At 46.0% G+C, this 18917-nt stretch overlaps 1 protein-coding gene across 1 annotated transcript; it reads left to right on the top strand.

Moving 5' to 3' along the window:
* Window positions 1-1648: 1648 nt before the first annotated feature.
* On the top strand, window positions 1649-2752 carry ATOH1 (atonal bHLH transcription factor 1). Its single transcript, XM_067734757.1, has one exon. It carries the CDS (start codon window positions 1685-1687, stop codon window positions 2741-2743), a length of 1059 nt encoding a protein of 352 aa, XP_067590858.1. The 5' UTR covers window positions 1649-1684; the 3' UTR covers window positions 2744-2752.
* Window positions 2753-18917: the final 16165 nt, after the last annotated feature.

Raw genomic sequence — 18917 nt, 5'->3', positions numbered from 1 at the left:
TCTTGTCCAGAGGACGAAACTCCTTTAGGGACGGCAGCCACCGCTAGTGCTAGGCACTAGCACCGGCGGGTAGCGTCCCACTGCCGCGCCGCAGGTAAGGTGCAGGAGAGCGCCCCGAGGCGGAGCGGGGTTGGGCGCCAGCAGGTGCGTGCCCGGGGCCAGGGCGTTTCTGATTGGCTTTTTGCTGTGACTCCCCCAGCTCCCCCCCCTCCCCTGCAGGCGCGGGAGGAGGGTGGTGCTCCCTCGGGAGACCGTGTCCCAGCTTCGTCCAGAACCTCCCGGGTTTCAGCGCTCCGGCCCGTGGCCACGGCGGGGCGGGGGTGGGGGGGGATGTGACGGCCGGGAGAGCACACCCTAACTGAACAGATCTGGGGTGGAGGGAGTTAGGCTGTGGTTTCTCAGCGTTTGCCGGAGAAGCCTCGCGCCGTATTAAACCTGGGGCTCCTGAGTCAGAAGGGTAGGTAACTCCGGACTTCTGTACCTTGAGAGTGTTCAGTCAGAACTGCCCGGAACGCAGGCGCCTTTCCCTTTTCTTTGGGCACCCTCCCCTTGCTCCGCATTTAGTAAGGAGTCTTACCGTGGTTGCTGGAACTGTAGAATATCCCTGCCCTAACACTACTCAGCGGAGAGTTTCTTGCAGATTACTATCCTAGTTGGCCGCAGGGTGCTGGGAAAAGGGGACGGAGGGAATTTGGGGGCGAGGGGGTCTGGAATTTGGTACATTCTATAACTGTACCAGAGCTTTACTTTTCGTCAAGAAAAGGACTACATAAAGTCGATCTCGAGCGAGAGATGAAAAATGAGAAACGTATTCGGAGACAGCATTTTTTTTAAAAAAATCCTAACATTGATTTTAAACGGTGGACGTCATTTAGCAATTATATATCTATGAACACGTAGATTATGAAAGATTTTTATATACATACATGTATTATATGCATGCACATACAAGTATACGTAATGTCATATTATATATGGGAAATTTTAAATGTGTGGGCACAAACGGTGGGAGCTGCGATCCCAGCTTGAAGACAGCAAAGGGCAGGCGCGCTTCAATCCTCTCCCCGAGGGCCCTCCTCGCGCCAGGTGCGTCCAGCCTCGCCTGGAACCGCTCGCCCGCCCGCGGCCGCGCACTTCTGACCCGAATCGACTCGGCCTCCAGCCAAGAGTCCGCTCCGCATCCGCTCCCGCACTCCAGCAACTGGCGGGAGTGATACAACACCGGAGTCAAATTACAACCCGCAATTAACATATGAATTTACGAAGGAAAAAGAAAGGAGCAGGGAAGAAAGAAAAAAAAAAAAACCCTAGAGCGGGCGCCCGAGCGCTCGGTTAGCAGGAACTTTTCCCCGGGTGTAAAAACTCTTTGATTGGCTGCTCGCACGCGCCTGCCCGCGCCCTCCATTGGCTGAGCAGACACGCGACCGGCGCGAGGAGGGGGCTGGGAGAGGAGCGGGGGGAGACACACTGGCGCGTGCCGCTTTTTAAAGGGGCGCAGCGCCTTCAGCAACCGGAGAAGCTTCGTTGCACGCGACCTGGTGTGTGATCTCCGAGTGGGTGGGGGAGGGTTGAGGAGGAAAAAAAAAAATAAGACATTGCAGTAGAGACCCGGGAAGGGTTTTTTTTGTTGAGCTTGTTTGCCAGCGGCTCCTCCAACCCTGCGCCTCCGAGCTTCTGCAGTGCAATGTCCCGCCTGCTGCATGCACAAGAGTGGGCTGAAGTGAAGGAGCTGGGGGACCACCACCGCCATCCCCAGCCGCACCACCTCCCGCAGCCGCCGCCATCACAGCCACCTGCGACCCTGCAGACGAGAGAGCATCCGGTCTATCCGGCCGAGCTGTCCCTCCTGGACAGCACCGACCCACGCGCCTGGCTGGCTCCCACTTTGCAGGGCATCTGCACGGCACGCGCCGCCCAGTACTTGCTCCATTCCCCAGAGCTGGGTGCCTCCGAGGCCGCGGCGCCCCGGGACGAGGCGGACGGCCGGGGAGAGCTGGTGAGAAGGAGCGGCGGCAGTGGCAGCAGCAAGAGCCCGGGGCCGGTGAAAGTGCGGGAACAGCTGTGCAAGCTGAAAGGCGGGGTGGTGGTAGACGAGCTGGGCTGCAGCCGCCAGCGCGCCCCTTCCAGCAAACAGGTGAACGGGGTGCAGAAGCAAAGGAGGCTGGCGGCCAACGCCAGGGAGCGACGCAGGATGCACGGGTTGAACCACGCCTTCGACCAGCTTCGCAACGTTATCCCGTCCTTCAACAACGACAAGAAGCTGTCCAAGTATGAGACCCTGCAGATGGCCCAGATCTACATTAACGCATTGTCCGAGCTGCTTCAAACGCCCAGCGGCGGGGACCAGCCACCGCCGCCGCCAGCATCATGCAAGAGCGGACACCACCAACTTCGCGCCGCCGTCCCCTACGAAGCAGGCGCGGGCACCGCGACCGCAGCGGGGACGCCGCCAGCCTCGGGAGTGGGGCAGCGGCCGACCCCGCCCGGAAGCTGCCGGACTCGCTTTTCGGCCCCGGCCTCCGCCGGAGGATACTCGATGCAGCTGGAAGCTCTGCACTTCTCGACTTTCGAGGACAGCGCCCTGACGGCGATGATGGCGCAAAAGAACTTGTCGCCTTCGCTGCCTGGGGGCATCCTGCAGCCAGTGCAGGAAGAAAGTAGCAAAACTTCGCCGCGGTCCCACAGAAGCGACGGAGAGTTTTCCCCCCATTCCCATTACAGTGACTCGGATGAGGCAAGTTAGGAAGGTGACAGAAACCCGGAAAACTGAGACAGAAACAAAATCACCCTTTCCCAGGGCGCGGAAAGCCCCGCGGGCAAAGATCCCCGCACCCTTTTAAATTTTGCTAAGCGATGGTCGTTGTTTAGCAACGGCTTGGCTTCAGATGGCAGCTACATTTGATGGTTTGCAAAAGCCGCCGCTGTTCCAAACTCCCTATCGTCCATATTGTTCGGTGAAAGCTTGCTGTTAAAGTTGGGTTCTTTCCTCCCACAGTCTGCTCCCCTTGTAGAGAGATAAGGTATAATTATATGTACTCATACATAGCATCATTATTCTAGTTCCCTGCTGCCAATACGCTGCTAAAACGTCGCATCTTCTTCTCTGTCACTGGTTTGTGTTTGATTTATTTTATACCCTGGGCATCCATCCCTGTGTGTTGCGCGCACTCACGTGTGGGAGAGTGAGTATTCCGAGGTTGTCTCCCAAAATGCATTATGAAACGCAAAGTTAATGCTTCCAAAGTGGATAACTTTTGACTATGGAACTGTCAGAAAGCAAGGAACTTTGAGGTTTCTATATCGTATAAACATACCCAGTATGTATATCGGACCGCGAGAACCTTGGCGTCTTTTAGGAAACTTGGCGCACGCACTTTATCAGCCGCTACTGCTGCGGCTCTGGGACAAACTCAACTGCCAATTGCAGACCAGTTTTGTTTCTGTTTTTAAAACACGGCCACTTACCCTTAAGCTCTTTGCAAATGTTTGTTTTTAAAAATTAAATAAAAAAACCACATCTAGTAGTGTCAAAAGCATTTGGTCAATTTTATTCTGCTTTGTTAATATTAGAAAACTTATTTATTATTGAGTGTTTGCTACCATTTCTACTTATCTTGATTCGTTTTTTTTTTTACGTTTTCTACTCGAGATCATTTTATTTTAATTTAGCAAAGCCAACTGCCATTGTTTTATGTATTCCTTTTGCAAATGATAAAAATAAACGTGAAAATAACTTCTATTTGTCACTTACTTATTTCATTCTAATATAAGCATTAAAAACAGTTTAAAATGACCTTGAAGATTTGGATTGTCTTCTATTAAATGCAAATTTGTGTGACCCAAGAGTTTTGAAGAAAAATTCCGTTACAGACCTTGTGCCTTCACATAGTACCAGAAATCCTATATAGAAAAGTGTTTAAGTCAATAATTAAATTGTGAGGTAAAACCTTTCCCAAACTTGCAGTACAATTGTGCCTTTAGAATCTCTCCAGGATCTTTCCATGCTTCCTTATTCCATTCCCAACAATTCCTGCAAGAAATTGAGATCTCTTAGGATCTAGCCAGGGGTAGTGAACTTTACCAGGATTAGCTATTTCACTTCATAAAAACTTTAGCCAGGCTGAAAGCTTTTCTTGTAGTTCAAATACACAACACAAGCTTTCTCTCCTTTCCTCCCTCTGTCTCTCACTTTCTCTCCTCTTTCTGGGGGGAGTGAGAGAGGCGGGGAGAGGAAAAGAGAACAATGGAAAAGAACTTGAGGGGAAAGGGGTATCAAGGCTCATTGATTCAATGAGCAGTTGTCCTAGGAAATCAATTTCCTGCAGTTGTCCTAGGAAATCATTGAGCTACACTCATTTTTTTTTCTTTCCAAACAATTCTGCTTCTTCCAATGAAGATGATGTTTGCTTTAATTTTGTCCTTCTGACTTAATGCCTATGTAGAAAACATTTAACTACATTTTTGAGTCGGTCACAGAAACTAACAGTGCGCTCACTCTCACCTCAGGGTCCTCAGGAAAAGTATATTCTGGTTCTCAGGATCACAGATTTTGAAAAAGCCAATACAGCGCGTGTATGGGAGAGATCAGAAAGCAGACCTTTAAAAATGTTTTTGGCAAACGTGAGAGTAAAACTATTTGTTAAACTAAAAATTGGCCAAATTTCCACTGGTTAAACTTCGCTGGATTTGAGAGGTTGATTTTAAGCTAAATCCTTTGTATTTTGTGTCTACATTGAGGTAACAAATTGCGAGAACAGGGAAGCGGGTGGGGGGAGGGCGCAGCGAGAGAGGGTTAGTTTAATTGCTCCTGCGTCCTCTTCTCCCTGCCAGCACCTTGAAAAAAAAGGAGAGCGCCACAAACTGGGTTTGCGGAAAAAGTAATGGGTGAGGGAGTACAGTTCTGGTCTTGAGCAGGGAACCGAGGAAGAAGCTATTAGCTGACCACCTAGGGATCCATGGCTTTCACCTGACCAAGGGAAGCCAGAGCCTCCGCCAGCACTCTGCGAGAGGTGAGCGGCGGCTCGTGACGCTTTCCAGGGGCAGAAACAATGCACCTGTCCCCTAGATAACCTTTTGCACCCAATGAGTTTGCCGTGCTCCCGATAAATATCAGGAATCTTCGGGCTGCTGAATAAATCAAGCGATTGCTTCTAACACATTTCCATTTCGCTCTCAATAAGCAGACTCAACAGGCATGGACATACAGCAACCCTGCAGAATGTGCACACACATAGTTATTTATAGTTTTTTGGCTTGGTTTTGCGTGCATGTGTGGATAGAAAGAGAGAAGAGGACCTAGAATGCTTTTACAACTCTTACGAATGAGTAGGGGAAGGACAGGACTAAGAAAAATAAAGCTGCGATATTTTTTTCCTCAAGGAAAATAATCTATATTTCATTTCCCAAAAGTTTCTGCTCCTTTTGTGTTAACCAGAGTTAAAAGCTTCTTACAAGTTATTCCTTTTCTTTTCATGGACTCGTAGAAATTTCAAAACTCTTCCTTGCCATCTTTTACAAATGAAGAAACGACTCCCCCTGAGTTGCCCCAAAATTACACAGCTTGAAAATGTCAATATCCAGAACTGAGCTTACTACTCCCACCCACTAGGTCAATGTGCTCACAAAATTTTCTCTAAGAAAATCGATAGTTAGGAGCTACAGCTATGTAAATGTTCAGGGGTCTTCCCCCTTGTACCCCAATGATAGATATTTATACTTTTAAATGTTAGTGGCATTATATATGAATTGGAGAAAATGCCAGCTTCATTCAATGGAATCACTTTCCATTTCTTCTGAAAAGAACAGCCATACAGAATATCAGATTGGAAATTCTATATCACACTGACTGAAAAGTGAGGATGAATTCTTCTGACCCATCAAGATATGCAGAAAAAAAGCCAAATTACTCTCTGATAAATTAAGTGTTCAAAGTTCAGATGAGGACTTTCACCTCTTTTCTTTTCTTTCCTTCATTCTATTACTTTCTTTCTTTTAACACTGGCATTTCTTTGAAAGAGATGTCCAATCACATTTCCATTTTAAGGTTCTGCTATGGAGTTTGCATAACAAACGTCTGGCAGCTCTGCTCTCTTACACTCCATTAACAAGCTGTAACATATAGCTGCAGGTTGCTATAATCTCATTAATATTTTGGAAACTTGAATATTGAGTATTTCTGAGCGCTCATTCCCCATATGCCAGACCACTCCTGCCATGCTGACTGGTTCCTTTCTCTCCATTATTAGCAATTAGCTTCTACCTTCCAAAGTCAGATCCAAGTATCCAAGATACTAGCAAAGGAATCAACTATGTGTGCACGTTAAGCATGCTTAATATCACCCAAACAAACAAAGAGGCAGCATTTCTTAAAGTAATGAAGATAGATAAATCGGGTTAGTCTTTGGCCAGGCTGCTGGTGCTTTCTGGAGTTTTATATACGTTAAACAGCTTGCTTCATATTCTGTCTTCCACCCCACCACCACTTTTATTTGTGGAGGATTTTGGCTCACCACACTTTTTGAAACGTATTTGATTTCACGGAAAACTGCAGGAAGTTTCTTTTTGGCAACTGTCAAGTTTAAACACTTCTCCGTGGTACCTTGTTCACTGGGGGTCCAGCTTGACCAGAAGAAAAAGGGGCGGTGGTTAATTTCCTTAATCTTAACCAAGGCAGGACCAAGGCTTTCATTAGGCCTTTCTATTGATTTTATAGATTTAAACCTGAGCCAAGTAAGCAGTCTTTCATTAAAAGGATATCTTGTAGTTACTTCTCCCCTCTGCTCATTTGAAAGTTCAAGACCCATTTGGCAACTGCAATCTAGACTTGTCAACTGCACTCTGGAAACCCCAGCAAGTCCTAGTGAGAGTTAAACGCGACCTCTCGTCGTTGGATCGCTTGCCGTCGGTGTTGCGAGATGCGGTGGGAGATGGGGGCTGGGAGGTAGTTGGAATCAAGGTGAAGTTTTCCTTGTTGCTTTTGACCCCTGCTCTCACCAGCCATCCTCCCCCCTAGGTCGGACAGAGTCCTGGACGCGGCCCATGGAGGTCCCTCCCCTTCTGCTAGGCCACTAGCAAGAAGAGGCTAACGGAGCGCAGAACGGGTTAAATCCTGGGATGCAGGGGAGAGGCCGGGGAGGAGGGAAGTCGGGGGAAGATAAAGAAAAGGACAGGAACCGAGAAGCGTGGAGGTGCTTTGCCGTAATGGGAGCGTTTCTTAATTAGAGGACGGCTGACAATAGAGGGGCTGGCAGAGACTCCTGGCCGCGGTGCCGAGCGTCTGGAGCGGAGCACGCGCTGTCAGCTGGTGAGCGCACTCTCCTTTCAGGCAGCTCCCCGGGGAGCTGCGCGGCCACATTTAACACCATCATCACCCCTCCCCGGCCTCCTCAACCTCGGCCTACTCCCCATCCGCGGCCTTCCTGGGCCCCCCACCGGCAGAACTCGCAGCAGCGAGCGTCTCTCGCCGCCTCCCGCGCCCGGCCCCGGCCCCTCTCCTCCCCCAGCTTCGCAGCGGGAGCCGCCACCGCCCACTGCCCCTCCCGGCAACCGGCCCGGCGAGGAGAGAAGGCGCGCAGAGCTAAAGCCAGGCGATGCCACGGGGAGGAAAGCTGGCGGCGGCGGCGGGCGAGCCGCGGGGTCGCCCGGGACGGACGGAGGCACCTGAAGCCGTGGAGCGGGACGGGGGAGCCGGCGCACCCTCCCTGCGGCGCCAAGGGCCTCGCGGACGCGCTGCGCGACTCTCCGGCCCAGGGCTTGCCCTGGAAGATGCGATCACCTCTTCTCGTCAAAGATTCAGTTCTTCAGTCCCCCGCTTATGCTAAAATATTCTATAGACTCTCTGTCTGTGGAGGCTGAGAGTTTAATTGGAAAGAGTGCACGGGCACTGTCTCTCACAATCCAGGGCTCAGACACAAGTATACGACTTTCTTTCCTGCCGCTCCTTGAGAAAAGCAGAACTAAGCATTTTGGAGCAAAGATTTGGGGCCTCTCTCCATTCCACAGTGCCTTTTGCTATTTCAGCCCTGCTTCCAAAAACAAGAGGCAAATAAAAGTGGGTCTTGCTGCCTAATCTCCAGGGAGCCTAGGCCCACGCTGCAAGCTCATACTTTTCTTCGGGGAAACCGGAAATTTCCCCCAAAGGCATGAAAAGCTAGATGCTCTCCAATATAAGTTTTCTGGTTTTGGTTTTAGTTTTAACAATTCTGATTAAAGAGTTACGTGATCTCATAAAGGAAATGGTGTTTTGATGGCCAGCAGGTTCACCAGGCCCAGCTATTCTCAGGATGAGGAAGGAAGGTGTGGGCTAGGATCTCAGGTGGCTATCTTGGGATTTCCCAATCCAAGGGAGGTAGTTGTTCTTTGAGACCACTAGCCACTTATTTTTCTCTTCCAAAGACAGTTGCTCACAATCCTTGTTGCTTTCTGCCCCTACAAACTCTTGTCTCTGTGGTGCTGGTGGGGGAAGGACTAGGATTGGCAGGGTCCTCAACCTGGGGGTGAGGTAGCTTTTTTTTTTCTTTTTTTTTTTTTTTTTACAGTAGGCGGGCCTCTCACTGTTGTGGCCTCTCCCCTTGTGGAGCACAGGCTCAGCGGCCATGGCTCACGGGCCCAGCCGCTTCGCGACATGTGGGATCTTCCCGGACCGGGGCACGAACCCGTGTCCTCTGCATCGGCAGGCGGACTCTCAACCACTGCGCCACCAGGGAAGCCCGAGGTAGCATTTGAAGAAGGAGTAGGCATCATTTGTGGCCTTTGAATCTTAAAGGCCACAAAACTAAGAGACATCTGAAAACATAGGGCCACTAGTGGATCAGGAAAGTAGAAGGTCAGTTCTTTTCATATTTAATAACATGTATCTGCTTCTGGAAACAACCTAGCAAAAATATACAGTATTTTTTTTCCTAAAATTTCTTATAACCCAACAGATGTTGATTTGGTAGGTCAAAGAGTCATGCCAGGAAGCTTCCTACAGCACTCCCAGCTGAATCCGATGCAAGTGGAAAAAGGACGTTATGAAAAACACTGACCTACAGGAGTCTCTGACAGACCACGTTTTGAGATTTCCTATGGAAATGAACACTGGCTACAGTAATCCCCTTTTGCCTTCTTTTATGACACTCAGTCATTCTTCCAAGAAGAGAGAAGCAGGCAATTTAGCTTCTTGGAGCCCATGAACCTGACTTTGCTGCTTTCACCCTATGGGGCCTGGGACAATATGCTCTAGGCCTGAGGTATTTTAACTCTAAAGTGACACCAGCTGCCTTTGGAGGCATAAGGGCATCAGACAAGGAGGTACAAGACCTTTGCCTCCTGGCTCATGAGAGAAGCCAAAATCATAACCAGTGAATGCCTGTGAAAAGCAGGGAGCACGAATTTTCTCAGGCTACACAAACTCTAAGAGAAATAGGGGGACAGAGTCGGGGTGTCATGATGCCCTTAGTTTAAGTTTGGTAAACAAAGTCCGTAACAACTCAGCATGAGTTTAGAGGGCCATTGACTTCCAAGGAAGAGTCAGCCACCTGACCGAAAAAGTAATTGTTCCCTTGTGTTGATAATGGTAATCCGAGAATACAGAGGAAAGAAATTTTATGATTTAGAAGGCAATGATCTCATGAAAGAGCAGGACTTCCTTTGGTGAATAATTCTTTTACTCCTTCCAAACTCTTTCTCCACTGTCTCTTATTCATGTTCCCCCATCTTCTCTTCTTCATCAATGAATAGGCACTTCCTGGGTGCTGATGGCAGAGTAGGACTGGGGTTAACCACCAGGAGAGGAACACAAAAATAATATAGAGCCTCTGCCCTTACAGAACGTAGAACTTGGTGGGATCTCAGAGTGAAACATGGAAAAGAAGCTTTGTGCCCTGGGTGAGAGTGGCATTCTTGCTACAAATGGGCCAACCAGCTTTGTAGTCTTATGCTGGCCATCAAATTATTTCATCCACAGTTCCAAGGGTACCCTGTTCATAGCCTTCATTGTTTCCTTCAAAACTAACAGAGATTCTGAGTGGTGTGAAACCCTCGGAGCTAATCTTCAAATCAACCACAATTCTAGTCCCTTCCTTTTGAACTCAGAGGTTACCTTTATGTTGTTTTTTATAAAGTTGTTAGTGAGAGTGTAGTCATAAATTCATACCAGAAGAAACTGGGGCTCTGGGAGACATCAAATGGCCTGCTGAAGGTAACATAGCCTCAGCACCACAGAGACCAGAGTCACAGGTCTCCCTGAGTCGAGGGTCAGAGTTCTTTCTGCCAAATTTCACCTGCCTCGGGTGCATATTTTCAGCCAGTCACCTTACACCTGCCCCTCCTATTCTTGGTCAAACTTGCCGGTGATGGTGTTAGAGATTCCTAAACTCTTCCATTTTACACTTGCTCCAGAGAGAGAGAATTCTTTGGAGATGGCCACGAATCAGGCTCCAATTCAAGGTGACAGATTTAAGAGATAACTGGTTAGCGTAATTTTCAGTTAGAATGCCAGCTCTGTTCCTCTGATTCAGCTGATACTGGACCTGAGTGCTCTTATCCTGTATAGAAATTCATTTCTGCTCTCACCTGGACAAATTCATCCAAATACTAAACACACATGCAGGTTAGGGAATGAGACAAGAGAATGTTATATGAGGGTGTGTCCTGAAGAGTAATGGTCCCAAAGCACGTCATTTCCCCCAAGTTGTCACTCTATCTATGCTTGTAAGGTTGGTGAGAAAATGGGGCTATAATTTTTACTGTTTCTCTTGAAGGGTGAAGTAAATTAACCTGCTACATTTGTAGCTGTGGATTCATTCAATGATAACATGCATTTTTTATTCCCCTGGTCATCTGAGCTATCGGCTTTTTTCCCTTAAACCTTCTTCCAAGTAACATTTACCACTGCCTGATGGGTTCAATATCTGAAAAAATATCTCTTTGTTTTGAAAAGTTCTGTTCTCTACCTATCACAAATCAGTACTCCATTTTCTAACACTTCCATTCACTGGTTTAAAGCAATCTCTTGTGTATTGCTTGTGACTTAGATGCTTTCACAACCTGCCCCCCACCACAAAGAGTGAAGTGAGGACTAGGGCTGTTTGAGAAGCAGAAAATATTTCTAATCAAAAAGAGGAAAATTTGCAAGCGGTTACATAGGCCACATTTTAGGGCCAAGAAATAAAATTTGTACTTGCTGTCATGCCTAAATACGTTCCCACAGGCTACGTATCCCTCATTGCTCCTTCCCACCTGCATCCCAGGACAGCTCCTAAGGACTGAGTTCAGAGTCTTTTTTGCCAAGTCCTAAACCCAGACTGCTTCCTAACCTGTCCTGCATTATGGTATCATGTGACCCACCTAGCCAAACTCCCCTCCGCGCACACGCACTATTTTGGACTGTCTATATGACTCCTATTTCCAGAAAGGGAGTTCAAAGCTGTGACAAAGCATCTTTTCTACTTAGCCCTACTCTGAAAATGACCCTAAGGAGTTCACTATAGGCTAGGAGGCTGCTTTCCCAATATTCTGTTGTATGTGTCTCTCTTCTCATCCCTCCACTGTGTCCATTTTGCTATCAACAAAGAGAGGTGTGACCTACTCAAACCAAGGACATGGCTTTGTTTCAGTGTTTTCTTACATGTCCAAGGACTGGAGGGTGGGGCAGGGAGGCATATTTGCTCAGCCAAAGACTATATTAATGAGGAAGCCCAGGGCTTCTCAGGGCTATGGAAGGCGGGCGGGGGGGGGGGGGGAGTAATTTAGTCGGGTCCTTTTGGGAGAGTCTCTGGAGCGCTTTCCCAGGTACCAGCCATTTTACATGTGGGTCCCTTTGGGTGTACCCCCCTCTCCACCCTCACGCTCCTGAGAAATAAAGAAGAAAGTAATTCATCTTGTTAACCAGGGCTTGTCCTCAAAATTCTGCTTTCACCTCTGAGCTCACCACTTCTGGGTGCCTCTCCAATCCTCCAAGATGTCATGAAGATTCATCCTTTTTCTTTTCTCCTGGAACCTCAAGCAAAGCTCTATATACTCCACTGAAATTGCTACTTTATTTTAAAGGGCCAGCCCCTTGAGGGTAGGAAGCCATATCTACTTTGACTTTGTCACTGTCCGATGGTAGACAGATAGTACCCATGGAAGAGAGAAGTGAGAATCAAGGTCACCCAGGCCTCTGCGTGCTCTGCTGGGCCACAGAATCCCTTGTCTTGCTTTCTCTTTAAATTAGACTCATTAACTTGACTGCAGCCAACACCAGAACGTCTCTCTGTCTTGAAAACTCTTACAAGGCCTTTCTAACCGTTCTTCCTGCCCTTCTTTGACTTTTTTCCTAACCCCTGAGCTCCCCAGGCTGGGGTAAGTGCTACCACCTCTGTGTTCCGATGGTCCTTTTAATAAGTGCCGTTGTTAACTATTTGGGAAGCGCTTTTCCGTGAGCCCCTCGAATCAGAGCAAGGTATCCGAGCTCAGAGACCCCCCAGTAGGCCTTCCCGGGATTTATCTGAAACGATCAATGCCCCGAGGTCGTCTCGCAAAGATGCTTCCCGCGCTGACCCCGTGCGCTGGGGACCTGAGGACGCGCGGCCGCCGCTCCGGCCACACCGCGCGATCCCCGGAAGGCCGACGCGCCCTGCCAGCCTCTTGTCTCCCTCACTTTCCCTCGCTACCTGCGTTTTCTAGAGCATTAGTCCCTTCCGCGGACCGTCTTCCCTTCCTTCTTAGGAGCTCTCAAGGGCTTCTCATTCGTTCTCTGCTTTCAGTTGTCACGTCTCTATCACTCCCCCCAGCCCTTATAAGTCATCTCGTGGGCCCTTCCTCACGTTTTTCTTCCCCCACGTCCTCGCTCTTTGGTCCCCAGTACTGATCCTTGTGGCTAGTGATTTTATTTCGCGTCTCTGCTCCTTTACCAAAGCCTCTCTAACCTCATCGCTCTCCATTCCTCGGGTTTTCCCTCTTCACCTCTCGCCTCCCGCGCTCAGGGCTGGACCCGAGCAGCCCCTGCGCTGCGTGGCGTGCATGACTGCACGGCTTCCTCCCAGTGGCGGGGCAGGGGTGATGCAAGTTCACACCTTGCAGAGATCGAAAACTCTGCAGCGCCTCCTGTAGGAGCGGCTGCGGGCATCTGCCCTGAACTCTGGCCCGGGAAGGGAGCAGAGGCGGGAAGCGCGGCTGGGCGAAGAGCTGGGGAAACCAGATCTCCTGTCGGTGTGAACTGCAGGTTTTCTCTCCCTGGGTTTTCTTCTCCCCTATTCTTTTTTCCCTCCCCTCTCTCTCCAGACGAAAAGCCCCAGCAGTGTTTCGTTGGCTGCGCTGTCGACTTTCGCCTCCTAATCTCGGTTAATCAAGTCGGGATCACTGATGCAGGTCAGCACCAGCCCATCTGTTTGATCAAGAGTCAGAGATCTCTATTTCTTTTGCGGTCAGAATTCTTCCCCCGGGCAGGCACCTTGCTATAGTAACCTTCATTTAATACTCCCGTTATCGTTAGCATCAGAGCTCACCAACACGTCTTTGCTCGGAAGGATTCCTCCGCCGGCCTGCAATATTCACACGGCTTCAAGGAACGCCTTTTTCAAGTTCACCTTGACTGCCACCCAGAGAACTTGCTGCTGCTTTCAATACCGAATAGCCACTAGGCAATACACTTTTCAGGATGATTTCTCTCTAAAAACCATCCTCAGTTCTTTCTGTTTCTTTTCGTCGTGTACTCTTTTCAGTTTATTTTCATCTAGGCAATAAATGAAATTCTCCCAAAGACTCTGTCTTCAATCAATGGGAATAATTTTGGTCCATCATGCTGGTAAACTGGTTTGCAGGACATTTACAAAGAACAATAGAGGAAATGCAATGAACCATTCAGAACTGTGTCCTGAAGTTTACCAAGGTAATTGATCCTTTCACTGGTTGCTCCTGAATTTTTCAACAGTAAACTAGTTTCATCTCTAACTGATGGTTTCACCATTATATGTTTCACAGACAGCAGAAGATTTAAATAATTTCAAAATTTACTCCATAAGGAAGAAAAGAATGAATGCATAAGACATTTGGTTAAAATAATAATACTTGAAGAAATCAGAAGAGAGAGGGAGGGAAGGAGGGGGGGGGAGAGGGAAGGAGAGGGAGGGAGGGAGGGAGGGAGGGAGGGAGGGAGGGAGGGAGGGAGAGAGAGAGAGAGAGAGAGAAGAGAGAGCGCTACTGCAAAACTTACAGAAGGGATTTGCACCTGTACGACTTGAGGTTGCTAATGTCTGCTCAAGTCTAGAGGTATTCACCAGGACAGCTGGCAAATAGGGGGTTAATCATTACAGAAAATGATGCATCATATCTTTTCAGTTTGCTTTATACAGAAGGGCAGTAAAGATTTACGCTTCAGGAGAAGGATAAAACTGGTATTTTCATCGTGTGGTTGCCTCCTTTGAAAGTTTAATTTCTAAGGAAACGTAGATCATCTATGTTATAGAACATCCCTAAAAGAACTCTGATTCTGGTGGAAGATTACCTTGATCTTCTTAGGCTATATGGAAACTTCTTAGATTTCTGAAAAGTTCTAACATCTAAGGCTTACGAGAGTACTGAACTACAGTAACGTTTTTAAAAGAAAATTCTCTAGATAGTTCATTAAATTAGGTAATTGTTTGGCTAAAATAGTTTACTTTCTTGCAGTGTTTAAAAAGGACAGTTTTATCCTCCAATAGTCCTAATTACTCCTAATCACATTTTAATTTAGATAAATTTAGCAAATGTTTTTTTCTCATAGAGACAATGCTTATTTCTTTCTTATATTTGTGGAAAATTAATTCATGGATATAAATAAGATAGGTATATCTTTTTACTATATATCTCTCTGGTATTGTGTTTTCCAGTTCCAGTAAAGCAAGGTTGAAAGAGCGTTCTGTCACCAGCAAGTTATTAACAAAAATGGTATTCATTGCCATTCTGGTGTTAGGCAGCATCTGAAGCCCCCTGCAGTTCGATCCTGTGATTATTAACTCACTTCCCACCAGTATCTTATACAGGCCCATTATCTACTGTCAATATTTTTATAACCTATGAGGAGAAGTCCTGCTTATTTCCTGTTAGAAGGGCGGTAACAGGGTTTTTTCTTTTTTTTAAGTAGATAAATATGTACTCTACAAATATGTTTGACTGAGGAGGTAAAAAGGGAGGGAAAGGAGAACTTAGCATCTGCTGTCTCGCAGGCTCATTGTGTGGTTAATAATTGCTCCAGAATAGTTTTACAGGATGTAGGCTTTCAGAAACAAGGGTTACTGAAGGATCCAGGCCTGAAAACTTTTCAATCTGTTCATACACCAAATCCTAGGTAGTCGGTAAGGTTTTTGTTATTGTTGATGTTGTTGTTTTAACCAGCTTACCTCAGCATAAACCGTTTTGCTTTCCTTGCTTTGAGAAATCTCTTAAGGTACATTTTCCTGAAACAGTGAACTGGTGTGTGTTTTCCCCATTCAAGAGAATGGAGCTCCACAACATAATATTGTTATAGGGGTATATTATGAATACAAGGTTAGTGTTGTCAAGGCTCTACTTTGTATAAATAAACACTTTTTAAAGAGTAACCTTTAGTTCAAACTACGTACTTTAAAAAGTGACATTTATAACCTTCCTGTATTCTTTATCTCATGGCTACTCTGATCAGTTAAAAGACGGAGGTAAATTATCACAGATATGGGATAACATGAAATATTGTGGTGCATCATGATATTTTTAATATAAATTATGACACATAATATTCCACTTTGAAAATTTTCAAGTTGAAAATATTTGTGTCAAGAGTTAGAAGTAGGGCTTCCCTGGTGGCGCAGTGGTTGAGAATCTGCCTGCTAATGCAGGGGACACGAGTTCGAGCCCTGGTCTGGGAGGATCCCACATGCCGTGGAGCAATTAGGCCCATGAGCCACAACTACTGAGCCTGCGCGTCTGGAGCCTGTGCTCCGCAACAAGAGAGGCCGCGATAGTGAGAGGCCCGCGCACCGCAATGAAGAGTGGCCCCCACTTGCCACAACTAGAGAAAACCCTTGCACAGAAACGAAGACCCAACACAGCAAAAATAAATTAATTAATTAATAAACTCCTACCCTCAACATCTTAAAAAAAAAAGAAGTAGAAGATTCTGTGTTTAGAGTTATATCTTTTTAAAAGAGCAGAGATGTGAAGTCCGTCAATCTAATTTTCATTCCTAATTTTCTCACTTATTAATTCTGTATACTTAGGGCAAAGTATTTACCTCTGTGAGCCTCAGTATCCTTATCTATACAAGAGGAAAGAACAGTTAAACCTGAGCTCCCTACCTCAGAGGTTGTTGTGAGAATCATATAAGATCACATATAAGATGTATATATGTATGTGTATATGTATATTTACATATGTATGTGTATATGCATTATATATTATATATTTTTATGATAACATATAAGATAACATATATGTGTCAGTCAGGTTAGGCCAGGTTATGCTGTGGTAACAAAACCAAAATCTCAGTGACCTAAGCAACAAAATTTTATTTCTTGCTCATGATAAAAAACCATAACAAGTCAGTTGGGGCTTAGCTTGTGATCATTTAGGAACCCAGAATGATACAGTAGCCATCATCTGAAAAATTGCCAGATGCAGAGGGAAAGAAGGGTCTGGAGGCAATTATATCATCTGCTTGAAACTGGCATATATCACTTCTGTTCCTAATTCATTGCCTGGAACTAGACAAGGCCCCATCCAACCACAGAAAGGTCAGGAAGCACAAGCCTATTATGGAAGAGACCGGGACTATTCAGCGTACAGCGCTAGCTACCACCACACTTTGTGGGGAAAATTATAAATGGCAAAGTGCTTTACTGCTGAAAAGTGTTATTTATAAAAGTATACTGGGGATTTCTAGGAATTTGAGCCAACGTGAATTCATCTAAAATCAGTACTTTTGTGATTTAACTCTCTAAAGTGAACTTACTTGGAGGTCATTAAATTAAGTGGTATGGATATATCTCCTTGGAGTTACAGAAAACACTGATCCAGAGCGTCCTGACATGAAGCTTGACATTTTACTTGACTCCAAGCCAGATCACAGCTTTCCTAACATATAGGTCCTTAGACGTTCACTGAGACATCTAATTAAGAAAAAAAAAATAGGTCTTGATGCAACAATAGAATTTTTATTTTGCTCTTGAAGAGCAAAAATAGTGATTAATAATTGTTATATGTATCATTTATGGATAAATCAGTCATCTCCAAGACAAAATAGCAGTCAGATATAAGGGAGTAAGAAAGAGCCAATTTTAGTTAATATTACAAAGTGGAAAAAATATATTAAAGTGCCAATAACCTCTCCTTGGGAATATTTTTCATTGTGAAATTATGTGTCATTTCAGGTGGACTCGTTTTGCCTAAGATTTTAGAGCTGGTGTTGCAAATCCATGAGAGATGATGATGACCTGGCTCAGGTAATTACTGTGAACAGCGAGGACTTGTCAAATTTTGGATCTAGTTTAAATGTATAGGCAACAGGATTGGCTGACATACCAAAAGTGAGGTGTGAGAGAAAGAAAGGGGACTAACAGCACATCAGAATTTTTGGTCTGAGCAATTGGAGGAATGCAGTTGCCATTAGCTGAGATGAAAAAGAGCAGATGAAACAGCTTGGGTGTGATGGGCAGTAGGCTTGGTTTGGTTGCAGTAAATCTTCTTTAAGGAGCTCTTAGTGACTCCTCTGCTGAGTATCCAGAAGGATTAATCTGTCTGAACAACAATAGAATGAAGGGCTTCCCTGGTGGCGCAGTGGTTGAGAGTCTGCCTGCCAATGCAGGGGACACGGGTTCGTACCCCGGTCTGGGAAGATACCACATGCCGCGGAGCGGCTGGGCCCGTGAGCCATGGCCGCTGAGCCTGTGCGTCCGGAGCCTGTGCTCCACAACAGAAGAGGACACAACGGTGAGAGGCCCGCGTACCGCAAAAAAAAAAAAAAAAAAACTAGAACGAAGTTTAATTAACTTTAAAGAAGCAGTAGTTGAGAGAATCCAGTGTATCATTAGGAAACCTGGATTCTAATCACTTAATATTTAGGCATCTGGGTTCAAATCCTGACATCACCACTTACCATATGGTGTGACCTTGAATAAGTTACTTAACCTCTCCAGAAAGTTTTGTTTCTTCATTTGTCAAGTGGGTATAATAATTGTACTACTTCATAGATTTACCAGTATTGTGGGCTTAACACAGTGCATTGCACATGAGGCGCAGACAATAATTATTTGCCAGTATTTGCCAAACCAATAATATGATGTTTCTCTTTTGCTAGATTGAGAGGTACTGCGGTATCTCTCATTCTCCCTTTATTTGCTAACCCTAGCAAAGCATTTGGAATATAGTAACTGTTAAGTTAATGAGAACCTGCAGCTGAGTGGAGCTGAGAAAGGCTGGAACATACACCCCTTCCCTAGCACTGGCCATTAGTCATTATTCTAGCTAAACCCAGGTAGTAATCATGGAGACAGTTTTATATAGGTAATAAGAGATTGAATACATCTCTGACTGTAGAGTTGTGAGGAAAGTTATGTCAGGTAAAAGGAAGAGCCCAAAGCAAAGCAAAGAAATGGAAAGATGTATGATACTCTCTCTGTTCAGATTTCTCAGCGCTTAATTAAATCTGTTTTGGCCTAAATACATTACTCATGTATATTTTCACACGAGACTAGTACCATCAAGATGGAAACATGAAAGAATGAATTAGAGTAACCTAAAAGGCTGTTGTGGAATTGGGATCGGACCTCTCGTCATTTCTCTGGTAAGCATGGACTCCTTGAATCTTAGTTCCTATATCTACTCAGACTTACAGGCTTGTTGTGAGGATCAAATGAAATTATTCATGTGAAATTTACTAATAACTTTACAAATCAATTTGTAAACTGCAAGGAACTATTAAAGTACGATGGAAATACCAAATT

Source organism: Pseudorca crassidens, chromosome 4 (assembly GCF_039906515.1).
Source record: "Pseudorca crassidens isolate mPseCra1 chromosome 4, mPseCra1.hap1, whole genome shotgun sequence".
Lineage (NCBI taxonomy): Eukaryota > Metazoa > Chordata > Mammalia > Artiodactyla > Delphinidae > Pseudorca > Pseudorca crassidens.
The sequence above is the reverse complement of the archived record's forward strand: the minus strand, read 5'-3'. Positions and strand labels throughout refer to the sequence as shown.